General features: G+C 28.9%; 2 protein-coding genes across 2 annotated transcripts; both read left to right on the plus strand.

Moving 5' to 3' along the window:
* The first annotated feature begins 5,533 nt into the window (after positions 1-5,533).
* LOC124939941 (mitochondrial outer membrane protein porin 2-like) lies at positions 5,534-11,360 on the plus strand. The gene is made up of 6 exons (XM_047480405.1): positions 5,534-5,676; positions 5,774-5,841; positions 9,369-9,479; positions 9,584-9,670; positions 9,742-9,950; positions 10,782-11,360. Exons 1-6 carry the CDS (start codon positions 5,610-5,612, stop codon positions 11,086-11,088), a joined length of 849 nt encoding a protein of 282 aa, XP_047336361.1. The 5' UTR covers positions 5,534-5,609; the 3' UTR covers positions 11,089-11,360.
* A 10,065-nt stretch (positions 11,361-21,425) lies between these two features.
* Positions 21,426-23,888, plus strand: LOC124940214 (BTB/POZ and TAZ domain-containing protein 4-like). Its single transcript, XM_047480701.1, has 5 exons — positions 21,426-21,747; positions 21,842-21,978; positions 22,389-22,698; positions 22,785-23,110; positions 23,545-23,888. Exons 1-5 carry the CDS (start codon positions 21,550-21,552, stop codon positions 23,669-23,671), a joined length of 1,098 nt encoding a protein of 365 aa, XP_047336657.1. The 5' UTR covers positions 21,426-21,549; the 3' UTR covers positions 23,672-23,888.
* Positions 23,889-26,379: the final 2,491 nt, after the last annotated feature.

Below are 26,379 nucleotides of genomic sequence, written 5' to 3' on the forward strand. Positions count from 1 at the left end.
CCATATATTATAGTCAATAATGCATTCTTGAAAATCTAAATTTACATATTTTGGGATTCAAACCCTAGTCCTAAGCATTAAATATGAACACTTTAATTACTAGATCACTTGAGATTTTTGAAATAATTTTATTATTTTGTGTATGTATATATATTTTGTATTTAATATTTATTACCAATTAGTTAATTTTTATATTAATCAAAAAAATATTATACTTATAAAAAAAATATTATATATATATATATATATATATATATATATATATATATATATATATATATATATATATATATATGATGAGAGAAAACATGTATGATAAAAGATAAAATGTATTTATAATAAATTAATGATGAAAAATAATATAATATATATAAAGCCCCGCTTAAGAATCAATATATATATATATATATATATATATATATATATATATATATATATAATTATAATAAAATGGAGGTATGAGTAGCTTGCTGAAACCTAGAGTCTTTACTTATCTAGGATGTGTGATGCTAGAGCAAAAATAAGTAAGTTTTTTTTTTTTTTTTGAGGGAAAACAGCTTAGTGTCATTTCATTAAAAAAACCAAAAGAGGGAAAAAAATACAAAAGTTTAAGATCAGATCTAGATAATTAGATTTGACAATGAAACAATAATTGAATTACAGACAACAAACAATCAATTAGCGCATACAACATTTTTACTTTTATTCTACTTGTGACATTCTCAAACGAAATATCCCATATATGGCAGAACTTTCTATTCTCTTCATTCCATTCGATTCCTCTCCATGATTGAATGAGTGCATTTCCATCTGAAGTTATATCTCTCCAAATATATTTAGTGGTTCTACTTCTTCCACTGTGAGTTCTTGAATTTCTTTCTTTCCAGATATTGTAGATTATTGCTCCAAAGTAGCATTTCAACATACTTACATAGAATGATCCTCCTTTTGCTTTATTCTTCATCCACTCTTAGATTTATTCCCACATTCCTGGAAAGTTGATGATGTTCATGTTTACAGCATACATCCTCCAGATTTGTATTACAAAAGAGCATTCCCCAAATAAATGGTTTATGCTTTCCTTAACTCCCGAACATAGGACACGGTTGATATCAGAAATGTTTATGTATTTTTGAATTCTATCTTTTGTTTTTAACCTTTTCCTGTATACCAGCCAGAGAATAAATTGGTGACGATGAATAATATTTGGAGACCATACTACATTATGCCAATCTACCTCCCATCCTCTTGTTCTAACCATTTCTCATGCCTTTCTTGTAATAAACTTCTCATTGCTTTCTGTTTTCCAACATATTTCATCATTACTTTCATTGAGTTGCTTTTGCCTCATTAGGTTTATGATTCTATCACCTTCTGGAATACGCCTCAAAAGTGAATCACATTTACCTTCATAGACGTCTCTAAATGAGTACTTGATGTATTCTCTTCTAACTCTGTTTTCTTGCATTTCTTTTTTGAATATAATGAGAATATTATCCAGCCAAGGATCATGTCAGAATAGTACCCCTCTTCCATTTCCAATTGTGGTTTTCACAATTTGAAATGAATCTTTTCTTGTTTTTAGGATTTTCTTCAATGACCATGTCATTCTTTCATTGATGCTTCATGTCTAGAAACTATAAGTAAGGTTTAGAAGAACCTAAAAGCTATTCTCTGAATATAAGGAAGTTCCTACTATAAGCTAAAAACTATATAACTTTACGGTCAAATGCCTGGCAACAAACTCCTATGTTCCTTCATTACAGTATTTTTGAACAAGTTCTTGGTGTCACGCCCCGAACCGAGTCGTGACCAGTCGTCGCATGTCATCTATCTGAAATACACTTAAAAATAACATGCAAGGCTAACATAATTCTTTAATAACTTCTTAATCCAAAATATCGCCCTTCTTTCATTAACCAAAAATCCTTTCAGCTACAATATGTTCTTGTCACCTCATCAAAAGTACAAAAATACAAGGTGACAATGCTACCATCTTAAGGTTTACAAAATACATCGTTCTAACTCTCCCTTAATACACTACTCTAAGGAGATGACTAACTTTTCTTACCAAAAGTAGATCGATATCCAAGTCTTCACTGTTCAGTAGCTTCTGTTACTTGATTTGGATTCTTCTCTGAAAAGGGGACCCATTAAAATGGGTGAGCTAAACTAGCCCAGTAAGAAAATCATAATCTCATTACAGTTGGATCAAGAGAAATTTAATAATAGTATAGAAAGATCAAACCTTTATTAAAAATATAATACGAACTGTTAATAATCAATATACTTCTTCTATATAACTCTGGGATAGTGATAATGACTACATTATTGTGATAACTCATTACCATTAACCAAGACTTTAATGTCTTACGTTGACTCATTAACCATCAATGAGGATTTGGGGGTCCTACATTGACTCATTAGCCATCAATCAGGATTTGGGGGTCCTGCATTGACTCATTAACCATCAACCGGACGTGACTGTCACACATTGACTCATTACCGGTATAAGCACTCGAGACATTAATAACCATTATCAAATAAATAAGTACAAAATCCTATCCAGAGTAATAAAATCATTCTTGTATTATTCGCATAATCAAATCCATACATATGTATCAGTCTTTTACAAAGCATTTAGCATAGGCTTATCAAAAATACTTTATCAACTAGTTTCACAAATCATTTTATAAATTGCATTATCAAGTCACTTTTGTCAAACGTTTTATCAATCCTTTTATTAAACATTTTATCAAAACATTTTCATGTCAACTTGATCCATAAGTTTAGAAACACATTTAATAAAACCATTTTATCAACATAATCACATTTTAGTAAAATAAACTGTAAGAAGGTATGATTTCTTACCTAACCCCCAATATCTAGTTATTTCCACTCTTAAGCTCTACCAACTATCCTTTGCTATTTTCAAATGGGCCTTTGACACTTTCTTCCTTCAATTATCAAATTAAACTCAAATTAGTCTTTATATTTCCACCTACTAATAATCCATATCATTTACTTCCTTAAATCCAACAATCCTTTTCATTCTCTTCCAATAAACATTCAAATTTATACATAAACCTTAAATACCTTTTCTCATCTTCAAGTTTATCCAAAACCAAATAATCCATATTCCTTCATTCTATGTTTTTTCTTCCTCCTTCCTAAACAATAAACAACCTTAAATCATTCAACCATATCAAATAAATCAACTTCATTATTACTTTCAGCAACTCCATTTCATTTATAACCCTAATACATCCATAACCTTATCAAATCCATCATTTACTTACCTTTAATTCAAATGAGCTGTTGATGAAGGAATTAATTTGTTAAAAGAGGTGATCTGTTGATGGAATGATGATCTGATGAAGCTGATCGGCTCAAGAAGATAAGGTAGGAAGCTTGCTGGGTTTTCTGAAATGAAATAAGACAGAGATGAACTACTGATCAATATATATTCCTTTTAAAATTCTGCCATCTACGTGGCCCATTTTCAGCCACTCCTTTTTTTTATTATTATTTAATACTTAACTTTACACTTGGATAACAAGTCTAAAGATTTTTTTATTGATGATATCAATATTGATAATAGTGACGATATTGATGATAGTGACGATATATTCAGGCGATTGCAGATGATATAACTAGTAAATATGTTCCTCCTCATGTCAACATATTTTATTGTCTAGGAGGAATCACGCTTACTTGTTTTTTAGTACAAGTAGCTACGGGGTTTGCTATGACTTTTTATTATCGTCCGACCGTTACTGAAGCTTTTGCTTCTGTTCAATACTGGTGCAAAAAAATCGCATTTAATACAAAGAAGAGGCATCTTTTACCCAATAACGAAGAGTTTAAACTAAGATTTTCAAATGAATGGAAGGTAGTAGTATATCTACTACATAATTGGAATGTGAGAATTTGTCTTCTAAAAAAAGGAAATATTGAATGAATCGTAAATTTAAAAATTATACAATCTCTTTCCTTTATATATATATATATATAGTAAGGAACAAATAAAGTTTCAAGCCTATAAGTCAAAGTTCAATGAACTTCAGGAAATAAAGATCATTGATATTTGTAGATACATTTTCCAGTCCAATGTGTTCCAATTGCTTTAGTAAGGCATCCTTAGTGACCAGGAAAGATACACGATTTTTTTTATATAGTTACCAACAATTACATATTCCCATTCTTTAATGCATTTCTCTTCAACTTTAAGGGGTAATTTAAACTCAAAAGGAAATTTGAGAATCTCAACCTTTGGTTTAAAATCCCCCAAGTAAATTTTGCATTTGTATTGTACCTGAGTTTCATCTTTCTGTTCAGTGTTTTTCTTCCAGACTTCATTACTTTCCAATTGGAGTTATTTCTGATAGTGTAAGTCTTGGTTTTGGGCACTTCATTAGCTCCCGCATTGTCTCTACAGACTAGCTAACTATCTTATTATATTCTTCTTTTTTGAATAAATTCCAGTTCTGAAGATAGTGAATATTAAGTTAGGCTATGGACTGTTGAGTTTTTTTTTCGTGCTAAGAACAATCTCTTCTTTCTTCGCTTGAAATAACAATTTCGTAATTTGATTCTTTAGTCCGTAGAGATTAGCCCTTTCATTATATCCAACCTCCATTTTTCATCCTTGTTGACTTCTACCTGAACACTTTTTGTCATTTTAGTTTTTTTTCTGAGAATTTTCTTTGTTTTCCTTCTGCTCTATTTCAGCATTCTCAAAACTCTGTTTTTGTTTTGTTTCAGCCATCACTTTCTTGTTTGTATCAATTTCTCCGAATTCTTTTACTTCTTTCGCTTGGTTTTGTTCTTTTTCCCCATTGTTGAAGAGAATGACAAAGTAATAATGCAGAGTAAATGCAGAAACAGTGCAATTCAGAAACCCTAAAGATTTAACGACTAAATTGTTTAGAAAGACAACCTTTCAAAAACACCCAAGATTAGAGAACTAATTGACGCTCGCAATCAGGAAACAAGCGTCCAGAAAAGCTCTCGATGCAATTCTAATAGATTTAGGGTTAGCGTCACTTATTTCGCGAATCGTGTCGTTCGTGTCGATCGTGCCGTCGATTGTGCTGTGTCGACCGTGCCGATTGTGTTTCAATCGACGAACGTTTCTTGCTTTTCCGGTGATGTAATTGAATTTCTGATTTATTAGTATTACTGAGTAGAATGATGTGCACGTTTTTTGAGAAAAAATTTAAATAATTCGTAGTTGCTTAATTAATACATCAAAATTAACTATAGTGTATATTTTATTTAAATTAAATGTTATTAATTGATTGTACAAAAACAAATAAAAATATTATTTATGATTTAATTTAAATTATAGTGAAAAAATGACAATAATTAAGAAAATACTAGTATTTTCACAAATATAATTTTTAATAATGAAATTATTAAATAATTATTAAAAATAAATAAATAATTAGAGAAGACAAACATTTTAGGTAATTTTGATCCACACATATAGATCATTTTCCTTAATTACTCTTTCGTTTCCATTTTAGTGGTGACAAAAATATGTGAAAAAGGAATCTCCTCTCCTTCTTCTTCATCTTCTTCCTCCTCATTCTCTCTACAGTCTTTCTATGTCTTTCCTTGCAGACATGTCTAAAGGACCGGGACTCTTCTCGGATATTGGCAAGAAAGCCAAAGGTAATTATTGCTATATTTGTCCATGCATCATGCAATATTTGAGTTTTTACGTGCAATTTTGATCCGAATCTTCATATTGTGGTTGTTGTGGACGTAGATCTGTTGACAAAGGATTATATCTCTGACCAGAAATTCTCGGTTTCTTCTTACAGTCATGCTGGTGTGGTATGTATGTATATATGTATATTTGTTTAGTAATCTATAATATGTAATAGCTTTCTCGATCAATATGAGCATCCGTATTTTTCCTGGAACTTTCATTGTTTTTCTCAATTCCAACATTGCCTGTAGTACTGTCCTTATTATTACTTGCTGGGCAATGGCTAAATAACAGCATTTTAGTTGGGTGTTCTTTTTTCTATTGAAAAGTGAGAAATTTTTGTCAATGGGGAAAAAAAACCCAATTACAAAACAAGTTGTGACTTGAGTAGCTAGTCACAAGTTAAGTCCAAAAGACAAAGAAACATACTACATCATCAACCACCTCAACATCAAAAGAGAACAAAAACATATGGCTCCAATCGAAAAGATCAAGGTACTCGAAAGAACCAGGCTCCACACGAATCTGAATGCCTTTTCCCTTATTGAATTTTGCTCCTCTTTATCGACTTCTCTAGTAGTTAACATGAAAAAAAATAGATTACATAGATGTGGCCTCTTACCATGTGTGGCCATTCAACTTCCTCCTTCACATTCTCAAATACCACCACTAAGAGCTAAGGACTAATATTTTATTAAGAACCATAAAGATTTGTCCATAAGTCTTTAAGAAGGGTCATACTGATTTTTTACCATAAAAAACATATTCTTGATCATAAGGGTCATACTGATTGCGTATAAAATAAATGAAATGATCAACCTAGTAAAGGTATTGCATTTGTTCCTGTCTAGTTAAATAATGATGTAACTCCAAACAGTTCGATTGTTTGTCTGTAATCATTAAATCACTGTATTTGTGATCTCCCAATTAATACACTTTAACTATATATTCAAAAGAAAAAGAATGTAAATCCAACAGAGGATTATTTAATGGAACATGTTTATATGTGATGTGTTCGTGCCATAAAATAATATTACCAATGTATGCAGTTGTCTAATGACCTGAAAGCTATGCCGATACAAATTCATAAGAAAATACAAGACATGATAAGTCAGGATAAGTTTCTTTTGTCTGAAAACTCCCAGGTATTAGAATGGAAGTGGGAGAGGACAAGAGAGCTATTAGAGGAAATAGATTTGTTGAGAATTTGTATTATAGAGGGGGCATTAAAATATTAGCACAGAGTTAAAGGCTTCATAGCTGCTAGTTTGTTTATATACCTCACTGAAAGACTGATTAAAGAATTTTGCCTAAATTTTTTACCAATGTTTGGACGTATTCTTATACAATTCGAACAGAAGATCTTACCTTTTTGTTTCATCTTCATGTCTATATTTGAACAAGAAGCCATAGCAGAAATATATCAGTAAGTTCATAATAAACACAATTCCATCTTTACAAATTCATGTGGATAAATAAGGCAAGACAAACTAAAGGTAATAGATTAAAGTTGCTGTCCTATTATGTCTTTTTTTTTTTGTAGACAAGTGTTTTTTTCCTCAACACTTCAATCATGGTGTTCTTAACTTGGTGGGAATTGAACCCGAAACCTAAACATTTTTGTTCATTACACTTGCCACTTGAGCTACTATAGTTGAGTTTATGTCTAAGGATGTTGAAATCACTAACTTTGTAGAATGATAAATAAATGAGTAATTTGAGGGGAGAGACTCATCCAAAGTTTGTGTGGTGGGAAATAAATACGGAGAGGCGCACTAAAGGAATATGCTTAGTTAGAGTTGATGACATAAGGAGTATAAAGAGATTGAGCCAAAAAGATTTTTCCATAAGTCTCTCTTCATTTAACTACCAATCTAGGCTGATGTTTGTATATATCTAGGCTATGATGTTTGTTCTATATCATTATTGCAGACGGTATAGTGCTTTCTGTTGCGTGCCTCTCTAGTATCTATTCCTAATTTAAATTCAGTAATAGTTGAGGAGCTAGTGGAAGAGAGAAAGCTTAATTAATACCATTAATTTTATGTGTCAAAGTTTCATCAACTTCATGTGGTTCTGATGAGAACTATGTTCCATGGTATCTCATTTGATACTATACTCCCAAGCATGACCTGTCGATTATAGTTTTGAGTCTCTTGGAGGTTTCTTGTTCCTAAGGGGGATAAGCCTTGCCTACACGTTAGGGCTCCAATGAAAACAGGTTTTGGGATTGTATGCTATTTGAAATATCAAACTTGGCCTATTCCAAAGACCACTTTTATCATTTCCATGAGCACTTACCCCAAGTGACTGGGGTTGTTTGTCTTCCTAACAAATACACATTTAGTCGTTTATGCTTAAGTGGGAAGTTGTTCTTTATTTAACTACCTTCATTTATAAATTGTAATCTCCTTGTAATAAGTTTATCAATTCAAAATATATGAAATCTCCTTTCTCTTCAAAATTCTATAGGAGAAGTTGTTCTTTTTCTCTATATGTTGTATATCTGCTAGTCTTAGAATGGTAGATTTAGATAGTTTAAAAATTAGAGTTTCATTACTACTGACCATTATGCAGAAGAACCTTTCTTTCTTAAATTGGGGAATTTCATTTTTTAATTCTCTCTTTATTTGGTTTTGTCATATCAAATGACATTTCAAACAGGTTATGTGCCCCTTCCCAAATTTACAATTTTCCTGGTGAAATGCCATTAAGATAAAAAAACTCGACATAATCAAAATCAGTGGGTTGTTCACCAGGCCTTTACATGCTTAAAAATAGTGTGTTACAGTGGTACTGATGTTTCCGAACTCTTGTTGTACATCAAAATACGCTATTTTATTTGTTCTTGGTTGATATTCCTTTGTAACAATGGAAATTAATTCTTATCTGTCATTTTTCACCATTTATGATATTATTTCCTATTTTATTATGAACTCGGGACATTTTCCTTTTGGGAGTTTTCAGTACGAAACGTTGCCTTGTTAGTCTCTACTAAATTTGTTACCAGCATCTAGTTCTGTGATCTTAGTGAATGTTTTTTTTAATATTATTCCTCTACTACTTAAATCTAGCATGTTGCTATGTGTCTATAATTTGTCGCCTTTATGTTTTCACGGTCCATTAGCTGTTATATTCTTAAAATTGTATTTTGCTGTATTTTGTTTAGTATAAGCGTTAATTTTAAGAAAATCATACAAGGGATGGACATTATAAATGCATATGTAGATGGAAATGCTATAATCATGTTATTGGTGTTTTGAACATTTTAATTATTGGATTAGGAGTGAATTTAGTGATAGTGTATCCTAAATGCTAGTGCACTAAATCAAATATTTTGCATATGAATTCTGCCTCACTGCGTAGAGATACTGTTACATTCTATATTTTCAATAGAGTAATGATAGGAAACAGAAAAAATCTTGACAATAATGTGTAGGTAATGATGTATCATGGATTGAAAATTTAATAGGAGAGAATTTTCAAATTTTTAATCCAATTAACACATCATTCCCTACACATTCTTGTCAAAAAATTTCCCGCTTTCTATCATTTTTCTTTTCAATATAACTACTTTAACAAAATTATTGAGAACAATAATTGCGAAAGATAAGTTCCAAGATCTCATATTCGTGTTCCTATTTTACGCTAGGCCATCACATCAACTGCTGTGAAGAAAGGAGGGCTCTCAACTGGAGATGTAGCAGCACAATACAAGTACAAGAACACTTTAGTCGACATCAAAGTTGATACAGAATCAAATGTTAGATACTTTTTCATCTTATAAATTGCTTTATTTGATTTTTTGGAAATAATTATTGTCACAGATTGAGCATCCCCTGATGTAATTTAATTTATCATTTGCAGATCTCAACAACTTTGACTTTTACTGAGGTGGTCCCATCAACAAAGACCATTACTTCATTCAAATTTCCTGATTACAATTCTGGGAAGGTACTTTTGAATTTGAAACTGAGATATATACTTGTGGACTGACTCCTTTTAACTGTCTTGTACATGTACAGCTGGAGGTTCAGTATTTCCATCACCATGCAACTTTTACTACTGCTGTTGCTTTGAAGCAATTACCTGTTCTTGATATCTCCCTTACTATTGGTGCTCCAACATTTGCTATTGGTGCTGAGGCTGGATATGAGACTAGTTCTGGTAACTTCTCCAAGTATACAGCTGGAATCAGCATTACCAAACCAGACTTTTCTGCATCGATAATTCTGTAAGTGAATTGTTATCTTTTAATGATCTGCCTAGTTTGGTTTGAGAAGAAAAATAGAGAGGAGACAAGTTTTTCTTAATTTGGATCATTTTCTTTTAATTGAGGGGAACAGCTAAGGGGACAATGGAGAACCAAATATTAGGAGTTCATATTACAACTAGGAAGAGTTTGGAGGATAATGATAGAGAATATAGAATAGGAGGAAGAGTAAATAACTTTTGGAAATTATGTATAGTGTGTTCTTCAAATGTTTACAAGTACAAAGGGAAAAACATAAATAAACAAAATAGAATGGAAGAGGAGGAGCCCCCTTGATCCTTTACTTGGGGAGTGCATGAAGTAATGAGGAGAGCGAGATAGAACAAGGGTATTGCTGTAATTTCACTCCCCTTCAAGTTGGGTAGTACAAGTAAATGACCAACTTGCTGCACAATTTGTAAAAGTTTGATCTAGGACGAGCCTTACTGGTGGGTGTCCACTACTTGATTGCTCGAGGAGACAAAGTTATGTTCAATTGAACAAGGGGAGCGCATGAAGTAATGAGGAGAGCGAGATAGAACAAGTATTGATGTATTTTTTCACTCCCCTTCAAGTTGGGTAATAGATGTTGTGAATGATCAACTTGCTGCACAATTCGTAAAAGTTTGATCTAGGACGAGCCATAATGGTGCGTGTCCATTACTTGATTACTCGAGGAGACATAGTTAGGTTCAATTGAATATCAACTTAATTAGATTATATTAGAATAGTTAGATGGTTATTATTAGTTAGTCTATAATGTCACATAATTATCCTAACTAGCTAACTAAATTAAATATATATATGTTGTAGGGAAGATAAAGGAAACTCAATAAGGGCATCATATGTGCATCATTTAGATAAACTGAAGAAAAGTAGCTCAGTTGCAGAGATTGCCAGAACATTGTCTACAAATGAGAACACATTTACCTTTGGTGGATCGATATCGATTGACCGACTAACAGTGGTGAAAGCAAAGCTTAACAATAATGGAAAGCTCGGAGCGTTATTGCAGCACGAGGTCTTGCCAAAATCGCTTGTTACCATCTCTAGTGAGTTTGACACCAAGGCCTTAAATAAGTCCCCAAAGTTCGGTTTGGCCCTAGCTCTCAAGCCGTGATCATGACATTATGTCGCAAAAGAACAACCCTAATTGACCAAAATTGCAGATTGAGAAAAGAGATGAATATTCATTCATTCAATATGTTGTTATTGAATGCTGTCCACCTTAGAATCTAGATGAAAATTCAATTTTGCTTTCTTTTTAATTTGGTTCCAATTGTTATATTTCTTCTCCTGCCTCATATTACTAATTGTTTTATATCTTAAATATAATATTCATATAATTGAACTATTAATCAATTATCAAAATAATCATTTGTTTCTTGTTCATGCTGAAGCTCTAGCCATCCTTATGTTGTCATTTTGCAATTAACATGAATTTTAATATCTTAATCAAACTTTCTAATTTTAGAGTGGTAATAACTTCTGATAAATTAAAAAAATAGTAACTAATGTTCATTTTTTTTTATTATAAGTTGAATTAGAACTTCAATTTCGAAGTAGGTACATGATACATTGTCAATGTAAAAATTGTGATTTTAATTTAATTGAAATATAATATTTATTTAAAAATAATAATGTTTTGATTGAGAGGACATTGTCATGATTATAAATATGGTTTAAATATCATTTAAGGCTTGAATTTGAAACGATTTGACCATATAGTGCTCGAACTTTCAAATGATCTATATAAGGTTTGAACTTTCACATATTTAACCATTTGAGTTTTCGTCTCAAACAGACCAAGCGTCCGTCTATTTAGGGGTGTTTATCAGTTCAGTTTTCGGGTTATTCGAGTTTATCAGTTCGGTTTTTTCGAATTATATTTTTTTGGCTAATTCGAAAACCGAACCGAATTCGAATTTGATATTCAGTTCGAATTTCGAATAATTCGAATTCGAACCGAATTCAATTTTTTTTCCTTTTATTGTTAAATCTTTAATTCATATTATTCTAATTCAAAACAAAATTTGAATTATGATGTATCAAAATTTGAATGGCGAAGCTAGATCTTGAATTCAAAATAGGTGCTAAACGACACGAAGATATATCAAGATTTAACAGTTTTGACAAAGAAGAGGTAAGACATAACAAGGTTAAATAGATCAAACTCAGAGATGTAGTTGAAGCCTGAAGACTTTTTCATGTGAGAATGGAGAAGAGATGTAGTTGAAGCCTAAAGGCTCTTTCATATGAAAATGAAGATGAAAGAGGTAGGTGACTACTAAAGACGACGGCTTGAGATGTTATGAGAATAGAGATAGGAAAGCTAGAGATATTATTTGATTAGGTTAGAGAATAAAAAGGGAATAGGTTTAGAACATATATGAGGTGGGCTGATGAGAAATTAGGTTTAGAGAATAAATAGGAGGTGGACTGAGAAATTAGGTTTAAAGAATAAAGATGAGGTGTGTTGTTGAGAAATTAAGTTTAGAGTATAAAGATGAATTTATGGTTAGAGAATATAAATGAGGTAAGTAGTTAAGAAATTAGGTTTAGAGAATGAAGAAGGAATTATTATATATAATAAATGATATAATATATAATAAAATAAATAAATTATTATATATAATAAATCGTATATTATATATAATAAATAATACAAAATGGATTCGGTTTTCTGTTTAAACCAATTCGAAAACCGTATTTGAATTCGAATTGGTTTGAAAACCAAAAATAATATTCGAATTTGGTTTATTCGAATTCGATGAATTCGAATTCGGTCGGATATTCGGTTCATACCAAATATTGAACACCCTACATATATTTATGACATTGTGTTTTTTTTTCCTGCCACATAATTCTTTTATTGTCACGTACTGAAAATAAATAAATATAATAAAAAATTAAAAGTCCTAAATTATAAACCCTAGATCGTAAAATCTCTATTTCTCTCACTTATTTTCTTCTTCGTCTCTCGACGTTGTTGTGATTCTCATCTTAAATCTTGGGCGGTTTATCATCGAAGCTTGGACGCAGTTCATTGAAGCCATGGCCGTAGTTCATTTCGACTGATTGACCGACCAAAATGTATGTTTTGTACATAGGTAAAAGGTATGTTTTGTTATGTTTCATTTTTCAGTTTAATGCCGGAACGAGTTAATGTTATGCTTCAATTTTCAAACTTACACACAAATATCATTTGAATGAGTTATTTGTATGATCTCAACCTTAATGTGTGTGTGTTTGAAAATTGAAGCATAACATTAACTCATTCCGGCATTAAACTGAAAAAATGAAACATAACAAAACATACATTTCACATATGTACAAAACAAACATTTCAGTCGGTCAGTCGGTCGAGATGAACTGCGGCCAAGGCTTCGATAAACTCCGCCCAAGCTTCAATAAACTGTGTCCAAGCTTCGATGATGAACTCGCCCAAGATTTAAGACGAGAATCACATCAACATCGAGAGATGAAGAAGAAGATAAGTGAGAAAAAAAAAAGATTTTACATTATAATGTTTTTAGTTTAGGGTTTTTAATACGTGAAAATAAAATAATTATGAGACAGTTAAAAAAAACGCTGTTATAAATAGACGGACGTTTGGAAAACAATGGTTAAATATGTAAAAGTTTGAGCCCTATATAAATCATTTGAAATATATAAATCATTTGAAAGTTCGAACCGATATGATTAAACCGTTTAAGTTCGAGCCTAAAATAATATTTCAGTCTTATAAATTTGTTAGAAAAATAACTCTGATTTAGACCCATCATTGTGGTGCTTTCCAATAACAAAATATATAATAATATATATAATATAACAACTAGGAATAATAAAATAATAAAGTCTTAGTTTACCATCGAAATTTGTAGGATAATGCTTGCACGCATGTGCTTGCATACATGGAATGAATTAATAGTTGGATCTCATTTGGTGATTATAATATTTTATTTTAAGATAGAGACAAAATCTTAAACTAAATGTTTATTCAATTTTTCTAATTAATTCACTGACTATTTCTAGTTTTATTTAATTAAAAAACAGATTTTAATATTCAAAATGAGGTCACTACTTCTCAAATATTTATTAAGAAGCTTTTTACTAGTCAAATTGACTTGTATAAATGAATGCTAATTAATTATATGATGTACAAATTGATTGATTTAATTATTTTGCCAAATTCAATCAAATTCATAGTTAATGTATATGAACTTAGCTCAATTCGATTAATTTAAATCCAATATATAAATTATATCAGCATTCATTTAACACATAGTTTTCACCCACACTTCAACAATTCAGTAGATAATAATTGAATTTAACAAATTAAAGTGGGAAATTATGTTGTTGGTTTTTCTGGCTTTCAAAGTTTTTTCTTGAAGTTACAATAAACAACCATGAATGAATTTTATTTTAAAATAAGTAATTCTTAGTTTAAATCAATCCTATAATCTCGACAATTAATTGTATAGGTTCAAGACATTAACCAATACAATAATGTAGAGTTTTAGGTAATATAGGATAGTAGTTGTATAGAAGTATATAAATTGTAACTATATATAAATAATATAAGAAAAATATAAGTTGTATAACTAACCGTGTTGTTTGGTTTAAATTATAAAAAAATTGTATAAATTTGTAATCCTGATAACCCTTTTTTCGTTGAAAAGTTTGAGGTTCGAAAAATTTTAACATTAGTTTGCGTGTCGAGAATTTTTTTTAATAAAATATTATTAAAATAAGATTTATAAAAATATGTCCCAACATTTTAAAATTAATTATAACAATAATTAATTTTTGATCAAATTTTAAACAATTTTTTAAATTTAAGATAATCAAATCATAATTTGATTAAGAGAAATTTTTATTTAAATTAATTAAAAATTATTTATTTACTTAAAGAGTCGTCAATTAATTTTTTATATTTAAAATCAATAAAATGTTTTGTATACATTTACAACCGTATATTTAATTAGAGATTCTTTTGAATTCGGTGTTTGTGATACTCGAGAAAGGGCTTCGCACTATATCATCCATACCCGTTAAAGGACGGTCTCTATTTTGTAAAATCTTGACTTTTGAAAAATTATTTTACTACGTTTTATTTAACCAATTATTTTTCAAGTCATAGACATGCATACACTTTTCTTGCATTTAAAATTATAGAATAATATTTAAATGTTGGTACCTGCGATTGTTGTCGATGAATTTTGAGGAAAATACCTAAAAAGTATTAGTTTAAGGTATTAGGATCTAAAAATAAAATCCCAAACAAACCCTTATCCAAAATATTATTTTATGAAAATATTCTGAAATTATTTTGAAATTGTTTTCTATTTTTGTAGATTTTTAGAAAATGGTTTGGGCCTTCAAATTTTAAAAAATTGAAATTCAAAATTTCAACCAAATAGACCCTAGGATCGGTCCTTTCGGTCTAGGGTGTCAATCCCTCGATCTCGGGCTAAAACCCTCGGTCTTGGGTCGAGATCTGTCGGTCAAGGTGTGTGAGGCTCTCGGTCTTGGGATAAGGATCTTCGGTCGGGTGTGGAGAGTGCTCAGTCGAGGTGCGAGGAGCTCTCAATCTTAAGCTAAGAATTCTCGGTCAGGTGCGAGATTCCTCTATTGGGGTGTGAGGAGCTCTCAATTCTGGGCTAGGAATCCTCGGTCGGGGTGCGAGGAGCTCTCGGTCCTAGGCTAGGAATCCTCGGTCAAGTGCGAGATTCCTCAGTTGGGGATAGAAATCTTCAGTCAAAAATCAAGCTCGAGCTAGATTTTTCTCGGTTGGGTGTAGGGGAGGGTTCAATTTTCTCAATCGTAAATCGAACCCTAGTCAAGCCCTCAATTGGTCGTCAAGAACATCAAACTACAAATTTGATGAATTCGACTAGGCCATAATCATTCGATCCAAGGGCATGGGGAGCTTCGTCTAGTCCTAATGATCATTTATAACATCATCTAGATGAATCATTCGATCGGGATGATGTTCCATTTAAATCAAACAGTTTTGAAGTGAAAATGTGTTTTCGTTTTTTAAGGTTTAATAAAACGTAAGAAGTTTGCTAATAGCTTCCTTATACTTCATATGATTGAATAAAAATAAAATTTGAACATTAACTATTCATTTTGAGCAATTCAAGACTGAATTTCTATTTTTATAAAAAAATAATTAGTTTTGATCAAACATGATCGAGAAATTGCTTGGAATTGGTCTGGATGTATACTTGACATCCTTAGAAACGTGTTGGGAAAGTTTATGGATTGCTGTTCTAATAGAAATTCACTTTTGAAAATTTTCAAAATTAAATTTGAGTTTTCTTAATTTTGATCGATTGATTCAAATTAGTTTCGACAGAAAGCTTATAAATAATCTCAGTATTGTTTTTCAATTAAAAAATTGAACAATTAGATAGTATATAGAATTAGTCGAACTGAAATAAAAAAATTCAATTTGAACTTATAAATCGAATTACAGTATGATTGGATCGAAACTTACTATGAGTTGAAGAATATTCTCGAACTCTTTTAGAAGCTTTATGAATGCCTAGATCTGAGCTTTACAACCTTACACAAAGTTTCCAAATTTTCAATAAAAGCTTGAAAATTTTAATGGCGGATTTCTCTTAGAATGGATTGGGGGCTTTAGATTGTGATCCATTCTTCGGTTTTCCCAAATGAAGTTATTTATAACATCGCAAGGTCGGTTGATCGACCAAGTGGATCGAATTTCAGTCAAAAGCTATTAATGATGTTTTGTTTGTTCTTCATCTAGTTGATCGACATATGCGATGACGACGCCTAGGGTTTTAGGTGAAATGATCACCATGATAGGGTGTGATCATTTCAGCTTTCGAATTACCATTTTGGTTGAGTATCGACTAAGTTCCACTTTTAAAAAATCAAAAGTTTTAGGCGATGATGATGGTTGTTCGTCGCGAGGAAGAAGACAAACTAGAGGCAAAACGACGTCGTTTTGGGCTGAAATGCAAACGCTTGGGAGTTCCATCCGCATTCCATCAACGCTCTATTGCGTCTGGGCGTTCTGTTACCGCTCGTGCTAACAACTATCTCAGCGCTCATCCGATGGACGTGATGTTGATGCACCGATTTCTCTTGATTTCGGCTGTAACAAATTCTGACCGTTTTTCAGCCTTAAAACTTGTTTGAAATTGATTTTTTAATCCCTTTTAGCTGCATTTTTAACATATAAAATATATAAAATATTATTAATAAATATGATATTTATTTTGTCTATTTATTTTATTTTGTTGGTATATTTTTTGGGTTTAATAAATAATTTATTTGGGATAAAATGGATATAACTTTTATCCTAAATTATTTATTTTAATTTTGTTTGACCCCTTAAAATGAATTTAAGATAAAAATGAATACAAAATTTATCTCAAATTATTTTATTTATTTTCTTGGCTGTAATTTTAATTATTTTGATTTTATTTATTCAAAATAATTATTTTAAAATTTATAAATTGGGTAGGTAAAATTTTTAGTGCTTACAAAATTGTATATGGTTTATAGATTTATGTTTGAGATATATATTATAAGAATGTAATATAATAATAAAATTATCATTTAATTAATTAAATTGAAAATATGAATATAAAATTATTCTTTGAATAATGGATATTTAATTATTATTATTCTCTTAATTTATTTATTATTATAAATTATTAATGTAATATAATTATTTAATATTATAATTATTATATTTAATAATCAATATAATTTTAATTAAAATAATAAATTATAATATAAACTGTAAATTATATTTATTTAATTTAAATATTATTAATAAATATAATAAAAATATATATATATATAATAAATATTATTATTTATAATCTAAGTATATACAATAATAATAATAATAATTAATAAAATTATCATTATAAAAATATATACATATTTTTTAATTATAATATTGGACAATTTAAAAAAATATATATATTATATATAATATTAAAATTCTATATATAAAAATAATATTAAAACTAGATAAAAATATATTTAATATATTATACATTAATAAATTGTATATAATATTAATAAAGAATATAATAAAAACAAAAAATTAAATGATATAAAAAATATTGTAGGTATGTGAACTTGTTATAAATTTATATTAAACATAAATGTATAAATTATATATAATATATAATATAAAATTTATATCAATAATAAAAATTTAACCTACACCATATTAAAATACTATTTATATAATTTATACTATATAAAAGTTATACAGTACCTAAATCACCCTAACTTATATTACTATTCATAAATCATCTTTGATTATAATCAAAGAATATTAACGATATGAAATACAAATAAAATTATGTGAAACTATTTACATATTCTCAAAATCATGTTGATACCTAACATATTAATTATTATTGTATATTATAACCTAAAATTGAGTTCAAATAATAAAATAAATTAATAAGATAACAAACATAATTAACTTAAAATATGTCAATCCAACATAGTAAAAATTCTTTTCACAAACCAATTTTATGTTGTTGGTACTAATTTTTAAAAATTAGAAAATAGAAAAAAATGGGAGTCAATAAAAATGATTTATCCATCTAGATTAAATATTAATTAATAATGTCAACTTGTCGGTTTATAAAAGGATATAACTTATTAAAACTTGAAGGGGCAATATGACCTATTAAATGATATTATATCCTTTCATTCATAACAGCTTGTTCTTTCCACATCTGTCACACTTAGGTTTAATTAGGACTAAGCTAAGCTGTCTAACATATATATTTATTTTTTCTATAAAAGGAATAATATTAGTATTTGGAAACTAGTTTTTAATAAATATGTAGTTGTTATTATATGTAATTTTTATAAAAAAAAATCATTAAATAGTCTATCCAAAATATTTTTTGATGTCATTTTATTTTGATAAAAGTTGTATTTGATAAACAAAATTATAATTATTTATATAGTATTTGTAATATATAACCAAATAACCTTCTTAAAATAAATAATAATTATTATTATTTACAATACATGACATAAGAAAATAGAAGGGAAAGTACACCATATCTAATTATTTAAAGAGATTAATAGTCCTTAAATAAAATCCATTTTCTGATTTATTTTTTAAAATTAGAGAGTGATTAGGATAGAGATTATGGATAATACCAGATAAACAGATGAAATAAGTGCTATTTCTAATATCAATACAAATTAATTATATTATATCAATAGAGATTTGATGAATTGACAAATTAATTATAAAGAAATAAAAATAAAAACTTGATTTGTAAGGATGAGTTTTATCATTTGATTGGTCTTTAGTCTATGTGATTAAATGGATCAAAAAAATATATTTTATTTAAAAAAAATAAAAATAACTCATTAATATAACTTAACTGTGAAAATTTCATAACTAAGAAACTAAATATTATGAGTTAAATTCAAATTTAAAATACTTTAATTTAAAAAAAAAAAAACTATTAATTATACATCTTATTTTATTCAAAATAATAATAATAAATAAGAAGTAATAAATGTCAATCTTTTAGATTATGCAAATTTATGTCCTTTTATTATTAGACTTTGTAAAAGTTTATTTTTATAATCTCTTTACTTAGCTTATTATAATTTAATAATAAAATATAACTTTATTTATTAGATTATTCACTAGGTGGTTATGACATATAAAAATGGGGTCTATATAAATTTAGTCTGACCCAGTTTATTACTTTAATGTCGGTTCACTGTAGGACCATATCTCAATTTATTTATTTTTTTATTTTTTTTATTACTGATAGTATTTTTATCGAGAAAGAAATTAGAGCTCAAATTAATAAGTTTATATATATATATATATATATATATATATATATATATATATATATATATATATATATATATATATATATATATATATATATATATATATATATATATATATATATAGAAAAATGATAGAGAGCGCGACTTGACACAGCGACTGGGAGCGCGATGCCTACGTGGTGTGCCTACGTGGGTTGACAGGTAGAATATTCTCTCTCCTTTTATTAATTATTTTCTCTTTCATATTATTAATAATTAGTTACTGGAGAGAAAATAATTAATCGTGAGAATAGAAATATTAGATAAACATTTATTTATAAGTAATAAAACTAAAAAAATATTAATAAGTTAATATAAAAAAATAATAATAAAAAAAGAAAAAAGAGGCCATAAAAAATATTTGATAAATAAAGGAATTGAAAAATCATAAAAATAAAAGAGATAAATTCATAATTCAACTAATCATTGATATTAATTAGGGTTTAGGGTTTAGAATTTAGTATTTAGGTTTTAGAGTTTAGGATTTAGAGTTTAGGGTTTAAGGTTTAGGGTTTAAAATTTATTATATATATATTTCATAGAAGCTTATGTTCAAAAGTTTGTGTTTATTTTCTATTCTTTTTAAAAACTAAACATTTCCCTTTATTTGTAAAAGAATCTCATTTTATGTAAGAAATAATTATTTTAATTAAATAATTTAAATGTTTGAACTATTATTATTTAATATTCTAAGTAATAATTTAATAAAAATAATATTTGACATCAAGTAAAATATACACATTTGAAAATATTTTCTTCCAACTAAAATTAAATTAAACAAAAAATGTTAATTAAGTTATATTTTATAATAATTTCTCATCTAAATTTAACAATATGAGATAATGGACAAAAGAAAAAAAAAATAATTATCAACATTTTCTTATAAAAAATTAATTTGAGAAAGTAATTTTAAATACTTATTCAATATCAAAATAAATAGATATTTTTAATTATTTTATAAAATAATTAAATTTATTTTATCAGTAGCTATAACAAGTAGGCTCAATCCACATTTTTTTTTAATTACTATTGAATAAAATATTTATTTTTTAAACCCATTCCAAATTCTTTTAAACCTACCCAACTTTTTAAAAGTGAAACATAACTCCAAACTTGGATCTGTTCACCACATTATCTTCACTACTTATCAAAAAAAAAAAAAAAATACAATAATTGAACTCATATATTTCCAATTATTTAAATTGTCATATATATATATATATTTAAATATTAAAAAAGAAAAAGTAAATAAATAAAAATAATGGTTGCACGTTTTTCTTAATAGTTTAAGGGAAGAATGATTGGTTCCCGGTGGCTCTGATGCAGAGATGACTCATCATCCTCATCATATTTCTGTCTCTCTCCATTTATCTTTTTTTTCTCTCTCTATAATTCTATTATCTATATATTTCTCATATCCAATTTCTCTCTCTCTCTCATATCTCGGAAACCCACAATAAATCGTCAACGTAAAAAAGGCTGTTGGTTTGTTTTTTTCTTTCCTAAACAGCTCATATTGTCTGTCAAGGAAATCTTCTTCATAAAACTAAATTTTTTTGAAGAACAAGAAGGGATTCTTTCTGGGTTAGTGTTGTCTTTGATTTGATTTCAAGAATCCAATCTGGGTTTGTTTTTGACATTCTTTTCCGATCTGGGTTTGATCGAATCTTTACAGAAATTGAAACATTCATCATCATAATCAATGGCGGATACCTCTAGACCAATTCCATTGCCTCCTTCATCTGTTCCAAAATTATGTTCATTCATTAACAACAGATCAAACTTACAAAGTGTTCAAACCAGAGGTTTATTGGATCGAATGTTTGATGAAGCTTATAGGGCAGATGTTTCGATTCAAACAGATAACGATGGATTAATCCTTGCTCATGCTAGCGTTCTTGTATGTTATTTTCAAAAAACAATCTTTTGATCTTCAATTGCACCACAAATTTGTCAAAATTTTGAGAAATTTCTAATCTTATTTGTGTTTACAGGGAATGTCCTCCCCTGTTTTGAAAGCCATGTTGAAGAACACTAAACCTAATGATCGTCGTCATCATCGATCCATATCAATCCGTGGCGTTCCTCATGAGGCTGTTCGAGTTTTCGTTCGATTTCTCTATTCATCGTGGTAAATTTACAATAGCTCATTCGAGATTTGGTTTTATTTTTAACCTATTAGAATAATTCAATTTATAAGTCTATTGTGTAGAGAACAATTGAATTCTAATGAAGCAAGATCATGAACGACAAATCTCTTTACAAAACCGGAATTGATAACATTCGAGATTATGCAATAAATTGAAAATCGTTACTAGATGTTTTTGTGCTATATTCCTAATTTTTTTAAAAAAGATAAATTCTTTACTAGGGTTTTGTTCTTTCAATCTAAGATATTTTCAATTTTTTAATTGAAATATAAGATAAAAGAAAATTTATATTTTCATTTTTATTTTTCAAATCTTGTTAAGTTGTTTAGAGATTAAACATGATTTTTGTTTTATTCCTAACATTTTATTTTCCGACTTGATAAATCTATAGGCAAGAACCGAGCGAAATCAAGGAAAACGCGTTACCTTTGTTGGTTCTTTCGCACAAATACGCGGTTCCTGAGTTGAAACGCGTATGCGAAAGACAATTAGAGATTGGGAGGATGCTAACGATGGAGAACGTTATAGACATTTTGCAGCTCGCACTATTATGCGACGCTCCTCGTCTAAGCCTTATATGTCATCGTTTCGTAGCTCAAAATCTGAAAGCAGTTTCGGTAACCGATGGTTGGATGGTGATGAAAGAAAGTCATCCAATTCTAGAAAACCAACTTAAGCAATCAATACGTCATGAAGAATTGGTGAGTTTTTCAATATTCTCATTTATTCTCCTTTCTTTTAACTTCAATTTGTGATTAAACGACTCTTATTTATGATTTTTGTGTAGAAACAAAACGAAAAGAAGAGAAGGATAGACGAGAGGAAAGTGTATGCCGAGTTGTATGAAGCTATGGAAGCTCTTGTGCATATATGTAGAGAAGGACGACTAAGAACAACGATAGGATCACACGACAAGAAGGATTTAAAAAACGATCAGCAGCCAAGTGGTCATGTTTCGTCTTGTAAGGTGTTAGAACTGTTAGTACGACATTTCGCCGGTTGCAAGTTAAGAGTGGGCGGCGGTTGTATTCGTTGCAAGAAAATGTGGCAACTCTTGGAATTGCATTCCCATCTATGCGCCGAATCGAATGCGTGCGTAGTCCCTTTGTGCAGGTTTGTACGCATTTGAAAATACTTTTTGAATTTGAATTTGAATTTGAATATAGATAAAAAAAATGTTTATAAATAACATCTTATGACCAAATGTTAGTTGAAAACTTATTGAACTTGTTCAATGGTACAACATAAAAACTCGACCATTTTAAACCACTTAGATTTCTAATGTAAATAAGAGATTGTTCATATATCATAATTATAAATAAAAGTTATAGCACAAAAACTCATATACCCATAAATATGTGTTTTCAAATGGACCAATTCTTGCGAATACAAATACTTGTATATGAACATTTTCTTATATATATTTGAATTTCGCCCATTCATTTGAATACACATTATGCAACGCAACGAAAGCGTACTAAGAAACTACTATTCAAGTCTTATCGAATAGTTTTCAAATGAAACTAAACAATTACTTGGAATTTCAGGAATTTCAAGCAAAAAAGAGTAATAATGGATCAAAAGAAGAAGGACGAGATCAAATGGAGAATTTTGGTGAGGAAGATCATAAGAACAAAGAGTATAACAGGAGCACCATTCTTTCAATACGTTTGAATTTGAACGTGAAGAAATAAATAAGCAAAGTTCTTGCAATATATTTATATTTTTTTGAAAGCATTTGGGTGAGTTGGCTATTGTATTTGAGTTCTTGATTTGATATATTATATATTTTTTTGGTTAGATATATCAATATAGAAACTCTAGAATATGATGTATAGATTTCTTTCAAAAGAATTCATTCCAAGAAAATTTGATTTTTCCTACACTTACTATTCTTTCTCCATCTTTTATGCTTTTACTTATTCTATAGGTTTATAATAATAATAAAATAAATAAATACTTCACAGTAAATAATTGAATCTATTATCCGCTCAAAAAAAATTTAATTTATTTTTGAAAGTAGAAAATCAACATAATCCCTTAATAACCTCTTTCTTTTCATATAATTTATTATTTGTTTCTTAAATTTTTTAAAAGTTACATACTCACATTGATTCATTCACTTCATCATAATTTATTTTCTTACTTAATTTTATCTAAATGTTATTTTTTTTATTAGTTGAGTTCATCAAATCAATTTACAGTATAATTTTCAATTTAATTATGTATAAGATGTTTACAACTGGTTATATATATATATATATATATATATATATATATATATATATATATATATATATATATATATATATATATATATATATATATATATATATATATATATATATAACCGATAGAAGAGATTAAACAGTTTAAAGATTTTGTTCAATAAAAGAGTTTACTTTTGGTGGACACATTAAGCGTTGGTAAGATATAAATAATTTCTATGTGGGACATTAATATAAGTTGTTTACTAAAATGATTACATATAATTTTTGTTGGAAAAAAACTTTGAGAGTCCAAGATTTCATCCAAGATCTCGTTCATTGGATGAAGTGTTATTCATAGTGAAAATTTAACGGATGATATGTGCATGAAAAAATATTGTATTATGCTAGTCATTGTCATATGTATCACGAACATGTTAAATCGACAACTCACTTACTTTTATATGAAGGATAAATAGTATTTGGAGTCTTTTGTGGAGTATTATTGAGATTCATTTGGTAATGTCCGAGTCTTTGGGTAATTGTTGAAAATTTTGAATTGATACAGCTTGATATGGTAGACCTACATATTTGGGTTACCATCCTAATTATTTTTTGGTGGACTATCTAGTTGGAGAAAAATCGTTGAACTTTCAATAATCGTAGTAGTCGTTCGATGCATATCATTCATAATATTATTATAACATTTTCTGAAATTCGTTCAGGAAAGGTAGTAGAGTCCATTGGAGAATTAATCGTTTTTTCTCGAGAATTTACAAGCTCGATAACTTATTTAGTACCGTTTTTTCTTTTTTTCTTTATTGTCATGCTTTATCGTTGTGCATAAACAATTTTTTTTTCATTTTTAATATTGAACATTTTAAAAAAATTAGATTTTATGTATATTTGATTGAATGTACGACCTAGAAAAACTATAAATATTTTAGGTAAAAGAACTGATTTTATGTATTTATTTTTTTATATTTTATCATATTAGCATCCCTTAAATTTTGTAGTTTCATCTCAGCACTATAAATATTCGAGAACGTTCAATTATTTGCTCAAATAACATTATATAATATATGTTTATACAAAATGTAACATCAATCTACTACAAAGAAATGAAAGACATATATACATTAAAAATTTTAAGATAAAAGATCGTCAAATTAGTAAAAATCATCTACCGCCTCTACAATCCAAAAATAATCTAGTGGACTTTATTAATTTCTTCTCCTAATAATGAACTAGAGCCGTCCATTTAGGTTAGGCCCGTTTGGTTGGCCCGCCTCGCCAAACAATTTAGACGGGTTTGATTGAAATATTAGCAACTCATTTGGAAGTTGGTCTACATGGGCCAGCCCACTCGGATTGCGGGCCTAGGCAGGTCAGGCTTGGGTTGGCCCGAGAGTTGGAAAAAAAAAATCTAATCTGATTTATAGTTTATAGGCATATGCCGCATAACCCTAGTTTTTTTCTCTTCCAAGCAGCACTACAACCGTCAATACTCAATACTTCGCTCATCAGCCGCCGACTACTTATTTGTTCTGCCTTTCTTCTCTCCGTTCTCGACTTCAAGGGTTCATGGATTTAAACTTGGTTTCAGACTACAACAGTCAATACTCAATACTTCGTCCATTGGCCGCCGGATACTTATTTGTTCCGCTTTTCTTCTCTTTGTTCTCGCCTTCAAGGGTTCGTGGATTCAAACTTGGTTCCAGTTCCAAAAGTTTCACACTGAAAGTCTGAAACTTAGTTTATTTTGATTTGAATTTTTAACTACCTTCATTTTTGTGTATTTCATATGTAGATAAAATCAAGAAAGCAACGTAATAGTTACATCAATATTGTTCAAGCAAGAATCAAATGTTCTAGAGGATGTTGATGTAAACATTGAAGAGAAAGAGATGAAGGAGAAAGATTTGATATGGATTATATCGCGATTGATGATATTTAAAAAATTTGACTTTACTGAAATTTATATTTTATGAATTTTTCAAAATTTAGTTACTTTGTTGAACTATTTGGTCAATTAATGTGTAACGATAATACTCTTGTTTGGTGTGTATTATGACTATGTGATCATGATCTTGAATTCGTGTTTTCTAGAACTATTAATGATTTTTATTTGTAATAAGACAACTTGCGGGCTGACTCGCCTAACCCGCAACCCAC

The sequence above is a fragment of the Impatiens glandulifera genome, chromosome 5, assembly GCF_907164915.1.
Source record: "Impatiens glandulifera chromosome 5, dImpGla2.1, whole genome shotgun sequence".
NCBI classification, from domain to species: Eukaryota; Viridiplantae; Streptophyta; class Magnoliopsida; order Ericales; family Balsaminaceae; genus Impatiens; species Impatiens glandulifera.